Source organism: Gossypium raimondii, chromosome 11 (genome assembly GCF_025698545.1).
Source record: "Gossypium raimondii isolate GPD5lz chromosome 11, ASM2569854v1, whole genome shotgun sequence".
Lineage (NCBI taxonomy): Eukaryota > Viridiplantae > Streptophyta > Magnoliopsida > Malvales > Malvaceae > Gossypium > Gossypium raimondii.
In genome coordinates this window covers 57802289-57813491 of record NC_068575.1, presented here as the reverse complement: position 1 = coordinate 57813491, position 11203 = coordinate 57802289, and the positions used below count along the sequence as shown (strand labels likewise).

The 11203-nt window shown below is 34.0% G+C and overlaps 1 protein-coding gene and 1 non-coding gene across 9 annotated transcripts; one reads left to right on the top strand and one right to left on the bottom strand.

Moving 5' to 3' along the window:
• The first annotated feature begins 460 nt into the window (after positions 1–460).
• Positions 461–553, top strand: LOC128035174 (small nucleolar RNA snoR1). The gene has a single exon (XR_008191575.1). It is a non-coding gene; the product is annotated as a small nucleolar RNA snoR1 (small nucleolar RNA).
• A 1909-nt stretch (positions 554–2462) lies between these two features.
• On the bottom strand, positions 2463–10085 carry LOC105802440 (serine/threonine-protein kinase BLUS1). Of its 8 annotated transcripts, none has more exons than XM_052623858.1 (21): positions 9781–10084; positions 8552–8756; positions 8168–8422; positions 7644–7768; positions 7473–7517; positions 7274–7355; positions 7096–7164; positions 6841–7011; positions 6686–6751; positions 6368–6436; positions 6020–6145; positions 5848–5921; positions 5244–5504; positions 4803–4894; positions 4636–4706; positions 3790–3915; positions 3663–3705; positions 3525–3571; positions 3259–3320; positions 3127–3178; positions 2463–2762 (listed from the first exon to the last, which is right to left on the bottom strand). In XM_052623858.1, the coding sequence occupies exons 2-21, from the start codon at positions 8717–8719 to the stop codon at positions 2721–2723; spliced, it is 2046 nt and encodes a 681-aa protein (XP_052479818.1). In that variant the 5' UTR covers positions 8720–8756; positions 9781–10084; the 3' UTR covers positions 2463–2720. The 8 variants fall into 8 exon arrangements, with proteins under 8 accessions (XP_052479818.1, XP_052479819.1, XP_012489532.1 ...); XM_052623859.1 differs by having other exon boundaries at positions 8552–8738; XM_012634078.2 differs by having other exon boundaries at positions 8552–8951; positions 9781–10083.
• Between the last annotated feature and the right edge of the window lie 1118 nt (positions 10086–11203).

Below are 11203 nucleotides of genomic sequence, written 5' to 3'. Positions count from 1 at the left end.
AAAGCCCATTTTGAACAAAAAAAATCCAAAAAGCCCATTAAAAAAACTTATAAAATTCATCCCCAAATTCTTCTCGGATCAAACGGTTAAAACTTAAAACCCTAAGGTAATGTTTCGTTCAATGTAATAGCCATTACAAATCTATTCTATAGGCCCACACAAACAACTGTTTGGTTCAATAAAATATCTTATTCTAGGTGTATTCCATTCCGGGCTTATGCAGAGAAATTTGTTGATTTCTATTCTCTCCTTTCCGCCGATTACTGATTCGGTGCTTGAAGAATTTTATTTTACGCTCACCAAATTCTCACCTCAAAAACACTTAAACGACAGTCATTCCTTGCTGATTACGGCTTTATTCCATTACAACTATATTCCATTACAGTGAACCAAACGTACCCTAAATCCCTCATTCACGGTATCAATTCCTCCACTGCCGTTTTATAATTAATGATATGAAGGCAACGATGAAGAGTGCTTTTTTTTTATAATTTCTGACACCCCTTGTATGAGAAAGCTTTTCTTTGAGCAGAGGTAGCAAACTCTCTGATTCTTTTTGAATTCTCTCAATTTCCTTTTTTGGGGTTTCTTTTGCACTGGGATTTTCTTTTTTAGTTTTTAATACTATTCGATTTTTTAATTTTTTTTAATTATTAAGAAAGGTAATAGACATCTTCTTGCGTGGACAACTTGTCAGCTCAGCTTCATACCTTACAATGACTGAAAAAATTGGCCATATTAATCTGTAGCACAGTTTGCCTCCCGTCAGACCTGTCTAAATTGTATGTTTTATTGTCGATTGCACAGCTCCCCTATACTACTAATCACTTTCAGAGAAGAATTGATATATGTTATAATGGGCACAATCAGTCTCAACAATGACCTGTCGAAAACCAGCAGATCAGGCAACCAGCAGCCCCTCTCTAATAGCATGTAATTTCGCTTGCAGCATCGAGCTCATCCCCAAATACCCGCTGAATCCCGTTAACTAGTTACCACGGTGATCCAGTAGGAGATGCTTCATTCGAAATCGGGTATATCACTCCATCACAATTGAGCTTAACCCATCCAATATCTGGAGCTAGCAAGTGAGCATTCAAACCCAAACTGTCAGCACCAACATACGTATATTCGTCTGCCTTCAAAACATCTGTGGACAAAGCACGACAATAAGAAATAATTTCCTCAGGCAACACGTTCTCTTCAGTAAAAACCAATTTGTTACGAGTATGCCATAGACACCAAGCCAACATACCAAAGAGTAAGCCCCATTCCAAACCAGGCGTCACAATGTTAAGGCAATTTCGAATGTTGCCAACTATCCAATCAGTAGACCTCGATGCAGGAAAGCCGGCCACGCAATGAGCAAGTAAGACCCGAAATCTAATAGCCTATGCAAACTCAGTCACGTCACGTAAAACGTGCAATATCATTTCTAACTCGCAACCATAAGCCTGACAAGTTGGATCCTATGCAACACTTCTTTTTAAACATTCTATATTGATTAGCCATAAAAATTGACTGACACGTTAAAGACCCTTAAACATGAATCATTGACAACAAATTTTTATATTCCTACTAAATGAGTGTTTTTCTTTAAAATGTCACACTAACAAGTTTAACACAGTTAATAATTAAATTTAAAATTTAAAAATTAAAAAGACTTAATTCATAAAAATAAAAGTATAGAGTTTAAATTCTAAATTTGTGAAGAGTACTAAAATCTATAGTAGATTTTAACTTACTCAAAAAGTATGTATTTTTAAAAAGTTAAATTAATTTTTTAAGCTATACAACAAAAACTTTGATTTTTTCTTTTAATATTAATATCATTATAAGTTCTTATAAATCTGCTATTTTTGATACAATGCATAACCCCTTTCCAACCTTTAAATAAGATAATAATACATTTCGGCGCACTCGAATCCACAACCTCTTACACTAACAACAATACCAATGCTAATCAAGCTAAAATTCAAACTTTGATTTTTAATTTAACTCATTTTAATTTTTTGGCTTTCAACTTTTAAAAGTAAGTTTTACTCGGCCATTTTCAACATCCTTGTTTCAATAAAAAATTCTAAATCTTTATTACCATCAAATCTTAGATTAGATTTAAGCCTCTCTTGCCCCTACCCTTGATATATTTTTTATCAAGTTATTTTTTTATTAAATAAACGAAATTGAGTGATTTCAAAGAACTTTTTCTTAAATCTTAATCACCATCAAAATTTAAAGATAACATTTTATGAAATTTTGAATTGAACATTCATTTGCTTAGCTTAAAAATTAGGTTATATACACAAATAGACTCAACAACACATGTTAAGCCCACAGTTAACTGAGATTACCTTCAAACTGTTAATCTAATATTAAACCAATAAGCTTTTCTTTCAAATCATTCATCTCTAGCACAAATATATGTGTGTGCAAAGTGTGTGCATATATATCAGAGAGGGAGAGAGAGAAAGATTGTAATTATATTACAATATGGTGTCAATAAATACAACAAAGTCAACTGAGATCCAAGCAATGGCATCTCAAAATTTGCACGAGTTCCAGCTTACGAGACTGCCATGGATATGGTGTACACCAAGGGAAAAAAAAACACAAACAAATACACTTCTATTTACCTAAAGAAAAAAAAATATGAACCCTAACATCGATGAAGAAATTATCTGGCAATTTAAGCATCAAACATCTTCACCATTGTTTCACCTTCACTCTTTGTTGTTGGCCAATGCATTTAATTGTTTCTCTAACTGCAAGGTCACACCACAACGTAAAATTAACTTAGTTTTCAGACAATGGACAAAAAAGAACAAATCTAATTTGCAAGCAAAACAAGTGATTGTGAACTCCTGTGATTGGCTTGTTGACCAAGGGGAGTTCACCCCAAAGAACCCCACTCGAGTTTGAGTCTCTTGGGGAGCAAGTGGTATTATTTAGGCAGCCCCCTTTGGACGTAATGTGTGCATATATGGTATGGCTATGTCTCTAAACATGTATTCGATCTGAGTAGTCTAAGAAAAATGAAGAGTCGTTCCAACATAGATGCATGAATTATCAATATCCTCAGAATTCAAGAATAATGCACAAATATATATTCAATAATAACGCACGAACCTGAGCGTTCTTCATTTTCTGTCTCTGCAATTCCTCAACTATGTTCCCAATACTGACAACATAAATAAAGTTTCAGTAAAATGTACATGATAAAGAAAGGAAGTCTGCACCGTTTTGCGTTTCACCTCTTACCTCTGTTGCAGTTGAAGCACCCGAAATTGCAGTTCTTTCTCCCTCGAAGAAGAGTGCGCTATCTGCATGTACAATTAGTTAAATCATTCACTAAAATCTTTTAACGAAGTATAGACCTATATGACAAAGTTTGTCTCAACATGAGATATCCAACATTGGGATAAACCAGAAACACTTAAAAGAAAGCATAAATAGAGAGGGTAACTGACACCATGGAATATTCCATCAAGAAGGTCATATGATTACAGAGAAGTTAGGATTGATACCTGCAAAAAGTCATTGATGCCCACTTCTGTAAAATCCCCAAGCTTACCTGTACAAGGAAGAGAAGGCAAATTTAACATCAAATAATTTCTAGTGGTCATGCAGCAGAAAAGCTGCCCATCAAAATATAGAGGCTTTACCAGAAGTTTGCTCCAAATGTTTGATCAGTCTAACAATTTCTTCCTGTTGGCAATCATCAAAAACAGGACTTGTTTCAAGACTGGCAATCTCTATGACATGAGATGGGACATGCAAAAACAAACGTACCCTTTGTATGGTGTTCTGTTGCAAAATGCATTGTAGAGATGGGAGAACAGCACTAGGTGAAAGGTTTAGAGATGCTGGATTGGTTGAACCTCCGGTAACCGGGTTAAGTATGCAGTTTGTAGGTCCCTGAATGAGAGAAAATAATGGCAATGGTTACAAAGCCATTGCCTAAAAGATAAATTGATAAGTTCAATTCTTATCATTCTTCAACGGTGAAACATGAGATAATATAGACAGTCATACATGACAGTTTGTACGCTGCAATGAGGAAGTAAAAGCCAAAATGTTTTCATGGATAACAATCCAGATATTAGAGGATAAACTTAACATACAGCAATGACATCTAACACGAAAAATACGTTTGAAATTAGGATGGATGCATCAAGCAGATGAAATGCATAATCAATTACAACCACATGTAAAGAAACCAAAAAGATATGAAACCAAAGCATTCAGTGGAATCACTTAGAATATAGCCCTTTAGCAGAAGTGTAATTTACTTGGTGTGGGGTTCATAAGTAATAGTTGACAGCATTATGTGTATGTCATTTTTTTTTTCAAAATAAAAGAAAGAAAAAAAATTGATGTATGTCATTCTGTTGATGCAGCATTTACATGATGCCTAACAAATGGTGTCCAACTATGCGGATATTGATCGTTACAGATAAATTTCACAGTAATATATTATAACAAACAGGAATATATAATATAGACACACCATATATGCAGCAATTCCTAACAGCAAAAAGATGCATGTAATTGCATAACATCAAACGACAGTACCCAATAGGTTGCAAAGTTTCTTTGAATGGATGAGGTAAACATATCATTATATTGCAGATGTACCTTGGGACTGAGTTCGGCTGAAGTCACTTTAAAGCGCCCCCGCCGAACAACTGCTCCCTCTGATGCATCCTCTGAATAAAGGGCCAAAGAAATCAAACCAAGGTCAGTAGAGTACAAACAAGTAGCATCACTTCTAAGTAGAAATAGAAGAAAAAACCAGGAAATACCTGGCGAAGGACTATTTGTTTCTCTCCTCTGGCGATACAACAATGGACCACTGTAGTTGTGTTCAGATTGAAATTTGGGCTGTGGAAAGTCCCTTCAAAACATTTTTGGTAAACCCAATTTAATATAGATTTATGAATCACTTTTTCCAGTTAAAGTAAACGGCAATGATAAAAGCAACAATATTCCTTTTTAATTACAGAACAGCGGAGTCAACGACCAAGTCAAGAAGACAGTCCCTATGTCATGTGTAGCAGATCATACATCTAGGACTTCTCTTCAACTCGAAATCCACAGAATATAGAAACTCATCATATCAGAGCTTGATAATGGGAAAACAATCTTCCTATATATATATTTAGAAAAGTCACTTCAGTTATTTTATCATGTTTGGTGATAACAACTTTGCAGCTAGGGATAACTTCGCTCGGAATGAAGCTTACCTGTCCCCATTTCCTGTAACCTTTTTAGCAGAGAAGGCATTATCAGGTATTAGTGGACCGCTCAAGAACTTTTTGTGCTCTGGAATGGCTTGATGAAGTAACGAGCTACTTTGCCCGGAGTTCTCACCCTCGTTTCTACTAGCATCTTGATCCATAGCTCTTGATGACTTTATAACAAATGGCTCACTTCCTGATTGGTTAACACCTTTCCGATTCGGACTGTTTACATCCTCATCATCTTCACCAATGTCAAAACAGCCTCTGATCCAATTAAATAGTTGCATGAATAAAAAAAGAAGCTAAATTACCAAAAACAATTCGACTGCCAACCTTTCTTTCTCCAAAATAGTAATTAGTTGAAGAGATACGATAAATGTTTTTAAAACATAGAAAGAAGATACTATTAAAAACCACATAACTTAAAAGATGAAGGATTAAACTTGTGAGAACTTACTGTTTTCTGCATTAAAAAAAAAAAAAAAAAAAACACTTACAATCACAATCTCTTTGAACATAACAAATGTGAATAATGATAGCCTACTAAATATGTTATAACAACGAATTCTTTGCAATAGAAAGTCAAGCAAGCATAAAAATGTCGTACTTGAGTGCTTGAAGAGGTTTAATGGGAAATGAAGCAAGGGAACTCTTTAGATCATGAAGATCATTAAGCCCATCCTGAAACAAGTTAAAGGAGGATATTAATCTTGAAGTACCAGCTTAATCGTTAGGTCTGAAAGTTCAATTACAGTGAAATAATTTGGGGTTACTGGTACCTCCTGGCTACTTGAAGCAATGGAATTACTAGCCATTTCAGAAGACATTCTCTCTGGTGATAATCCAACAACACCATTGCTGCCATCTCGATCTTCTGCATTTGGCACATCATCATAATCATGAATCTGCAAGTAAAACAGTCAGCATTTCTGAGGAGATAAAAATAATAGAGCAGGTCTTGGAGTTCATCCACATAAATAATGTTAAACATCCAACCTAAAACCAACTGGCAAAAGATGGAGGGGCACAACATAATGATAGAACCATAGGAAGCCCAAGACTCAAGAGATGCAGGTTAAAACCACTGAACAAATAATAAGTTGAGCTGGACAATTGAAACTACTTACAAGTGCAGCCTGACTTTTCAAGTCCTCCAGGTTGAAATTCCAGGCACTAATTCCTCTTATATACTCTTTCTGCAAGGTGAAAGGATTCATATTTAAAGTGATACCATGTAATCATAAATTTTTTATATACCATGGTTATTCACTAGTGAAAGAAAAACTAGCTGCAATAGTTTCTCCTAAACTTTAAGACCTGGGATAACCATAGAATTGATAGCAATTGGATCACCCAAAACACAACCTAAAATTACTAGTAAGATTTGAAGGAAAGAACCTAGTTCTACTTTTTGTTGAGAAATGTAAAAGAGCTACATTATTCACCTGTGATAATTGCTCCTTGTCCTCATAGAGAGCCTTGTTCTCTACAAGAAGATCAGCTTCTTTTGTCTGAGACATAAAAACCAGATCAGAGTGTTGCATTTATTCCCCATCTTAAACAGAGATCACAAATTCAATAAAAACAGTAAGCAAGAGACCTTTAGCACCCTAAACCGTTCACCTAATGAAGCAAAACCATCAAGAATGGTTCGAGCTAGATAATCATAAGAGCGTGCATTTTTAAAGAACTGGTGCTTCAAAAGCTTCTCCGAAGTCGGACGTTTCTTTGGGTCTTTCACCAAACAAGCAGCTACCATCTCCTTGAAAGACTAGAGAATAATAACACTATAAGAACGATGCTGAGATACCATCAAGTGATACCAGACAGTAAGACAGAATAGAATAGCACAAACCTTTGAGAACCTCTTGTCCCTTTCATAATCTAGACCAGGAGGAGCATTTTGCAAGGTCATTAACAAAACCTGCGGCAAAAATGGGAGTAAACAACCAAACCAAGAACTAAAAATAAAGGCAACAGCAAGATAAATACAATAATAAACTGATATAACTATCAGAAAACTAAGAGATTACTTTCATCGGTGGATACTTGGAAAATGGGGCATGGCCATGAGCAAGTTCAAGTGCTGTTATTCCAAAAGACCAGATGTCAGCTCTGTAAACGTGAAAGAACAAGAAACATAATGATTCAAAAGGTATAAAAGCAAAAGAATGAAAGGAAATGAAATGAAAAGAAAAGTAAATATCTGTATCAGCGAGATAATCAACTCACTTGAAGTCATAACCATGCAATTGCTGCATAACTTCTGGAGCCATCCTGAGATGAAGCAACAATAAGGAGACACATTATGGTCATTATCAACTCTCAATAATGAATTTACATGATAGAAGTACCGATATAAAGTAAACACTGAGATGGTTGGAAGGCCAAGGGAATAACTACCAGCAAGGAGTTCCAACGAAAGTATTTCTGGAACGCTGTCTGTCTCCAGCATCAAACATGCTTGCTGACACTCCAAAGTCTGCCAACTTGACAGCACCATCAGAATCAATTAAGATATTCCCAGCCTGCAAACATAAGTCATGAAGGTAGATAAGAATAAAGACAAAAATCCCCAAAATGAGGGTAAAAGGAACTAGGACAAAATATCAGGCAGTAAGCTGTTGGCATATTGCCAAAGAAACAAGAAAAAGTCATGTTGAACTACTAGACTAAGAGAATATTAGCATAAAGTTTGTGTGCGGAACAAAGCTATATTTCCAGCATTTATCATATATAGTTAATTACATTATAAGAAGAACCATAAGTTTCTTCATGTGATTGTTACAAAATATAGCTGAAGCAATATCTTACACAGATGAGATAGTCAATAACTAATCAGCTTGGTCCCTGAAAACAAACTAGTTGCATAAATAAACAAGAAAACACATGGCATTCAAATAAAACAAGAAAGGGCAATTAAAAACCTTCACATCTCTGTGAATGTGCCCATGGGCATGAAGATAGACAAGAGCTTTAAGGACTTCACGCAATAAAGTAGCAATAACAGGCTCTTCAAAACCTTCTGGATAAGCGGATTTCATTATATGCAAGCAGGATCCCCCAGCCATGTATGGCATCACAATCCAAAGGCTGTGACCAGTGGTGAACGAGCAAAGTGCCCATAGTAAATTTGGGTGATCAATCAAGCTCATGGTATGTACCTCTCTTCGGATGCCATCCTGCATCATTCATGAACAGATATCATGTGTTGACACCAACTCTTGATGTGACGGAGTTGCTGGGACTCATAAGAGAAGGTACAAGTAAACATGACTTCTCAGCAACAAACTGTGAAAGATCATACTTACCAGATCACTATTGCACTTTTCCAAATCAAGAACCTTGATAGCAACAATCTCATTAAGTGGAATGCATAAAGCCCTGTACACAGTGGCACTGACACCTTCTCCAATTTCTTCATATAACTTGTAATCTTTTGGATTGACTGGATATCGTTTCTCCAAAGTATGCTCCATGGTTCCCTTTTACTGCATACTATTGCCACTCTCTTTACTTCTAGATGTTCCGATTAACAAAGACACACTTTTAGCTAAAGATTGGACTGTCATTCTAATGCGGGACTTCTTCCAATTTGGTAGCATCTTCTCTTTTTTTAATGCACAAGAATATACAAGTAAACTGACTTCATCAAGGTCCCAGACCTTTTCCTTGCATGCAGATACAGTTTAAACTTTAAACCTCAAAATCCTAGTTAACAACAGAGAAGATATTGCATTACACCAAGTATCCAGTGATTGAACTATTGGAACTAGCAGTGGACTGTCAACCAAGAGCAGTCAACAAAGCTTACAATAACAGTCATTTACCCCAGATGACAGAAAGAAGCCTAAACGTTAGCAAATGTTGTATGGCACAAAACTAATAAATGCACTCGAAAACTAAGAAAAGATTTGCGCAAACTAACCAAGAAACAAAATAACTAGAGCTAACAAGAAGCCTGTTACAAGAAAGGTGATATCAGGTATTTTTAACCTATACAAAACCAAGAAAAAAAGTGTTATTTCTTACTTTTAAAAAACACAAATTTCTTTTCGAAACAATTAAAATAAATACAAAAAGAAAAGCAAAGCAAAAGTTTTAAGTAAAATGTATTAGAGGCTCTTGAAACATGTATAGCAATCTGATTAAACTTTATTTTTAAAAATCAGACAAAACAAAATTGAAAAAAGAAAAGAAAAGAAAACAGACTGATTAATTTCTTTCAATTCTTTTAGCTTCTGTATAGCAATCTAGATTAAACTTTATTTTAAAAATCAATGAAAAGGCATTTTCTTTTATATAATTCTTATTTAATTAAAAATAAACTTAAAGACAGTCTTAATTCTAAGTAAATTAACTACGACATAACATAACATTCATGAAATCGCTTCAAAGTTTCCACAATTCCTCAACAAAACAACTGAAACTATAGTCAAATTTCACGAATTCCAAACAACCTCCGAAGCAACAAAAAATAATAACAAAAACTTCATGATTAAAAAAAAGGAAGCTAGAATTACCATAGATTTATACAAACCTGGTATTTCAGTGGATTGAAATCAAAGCTGAATCTGAAAATCTGATAGCCCCACCTCCTCCTCCAAACCACTTCACGAGACTTTGTTTAAAAGCTTCTTCAGTTTCAAATTTCGATTTTTTTTGTTGAATACAGATTCTAAAGATGACAAATAGCGATGATAATAATTGGTGGACAGATATTATAATAGTCAAATAAAAAATTCCAGTCGAGTTTCAGGTCCTTGGATCAAATCTTACAACTTCCGCAGTTTGCAAATAAAATACTCTACTTTTTCTTTTAAGCTTTGGTTTTAGCATAGTAAAATGAGGGTGGAAAAGTAAAATATATATATATAGTTGAAAGTGAGAAGAGATTTTTATGAGTTATCTTATCTTCTCTTCCTTTAGTAGGTGAAAATATCGTATCTTCTTTAGCTTATTAACATACGTTGATCAGTTGATGGACAGTAATAAATTAAATTGCGTAAATTTTGGCGCATTCATGTGAAATACTTTTTTTTTATTTAGTAATCTTTTCATATTTTAATTATTTTATTTTTACTGTAAATCATGTCATGAAATCTTATCGCCTCTTAATTAAATTTATTATGTTTCCTTTCATCCTAATACTTAACTTTCAAAACTGAGATTGAAGTATCATTTTAAAATTTAAGAAAAAATATTTTTCTCTTTCTTAATGATATAAAATTATTTTTTTACTTTTTTGAGTTGAAAATATGTGTATTAATAATTAGAGTAAGTTATCAAAATAGTCTATTTTATTTTTTTAGGTTACATTTTAGTCATTTATGTTTGAAATGTTACGTTTTAGTCACTTACGTTGACATGTTGTAACATTTTAGTCATTAAGTTGTTAACTGTCATTAATGGTGTAAAGGTAACACGTTAAATAATCATTTCAAATAAAATTTTAGGTTAAATTATACAATTTTAGTCCCTATCTTTTTTGTTTTGAGCAATTTTTTATGTTATTTTAACTTTCCCTTTTTTCTTTTCTTTTCATTCTCTTCTGCTTGTCCTTCTATTTTTCTCCCTACTCTATCTCTTTTAACGTAAAATAAAAAAAAATTAAATTGCTTAAAATAATATATATATATAGGGGGCACTTCTATAATTTAATCTAAAAATTTCATTTGAAATGATGATTTAATTTGTCACGTCTGCTTACCGTTATACTGTTAATGTTACAACACAGTAACCTAAGTGACTAAAACATAACATTTCAAATATAAGTGATTAAAATGTAACCTGAGGAAAACAAAAGTGACTACTTTGGTATTTTACCCTAATAATTATCATGGTTTGCCGATTGAGTCTTAGTTCGATTGGCATTGGCATTATTGTCAATGCAGGAGGATATGGGTTCAAGTGCGCTGAAGTGCATTTCTATTTATGAGTTGAGGAGAGACTATGAGTAATTC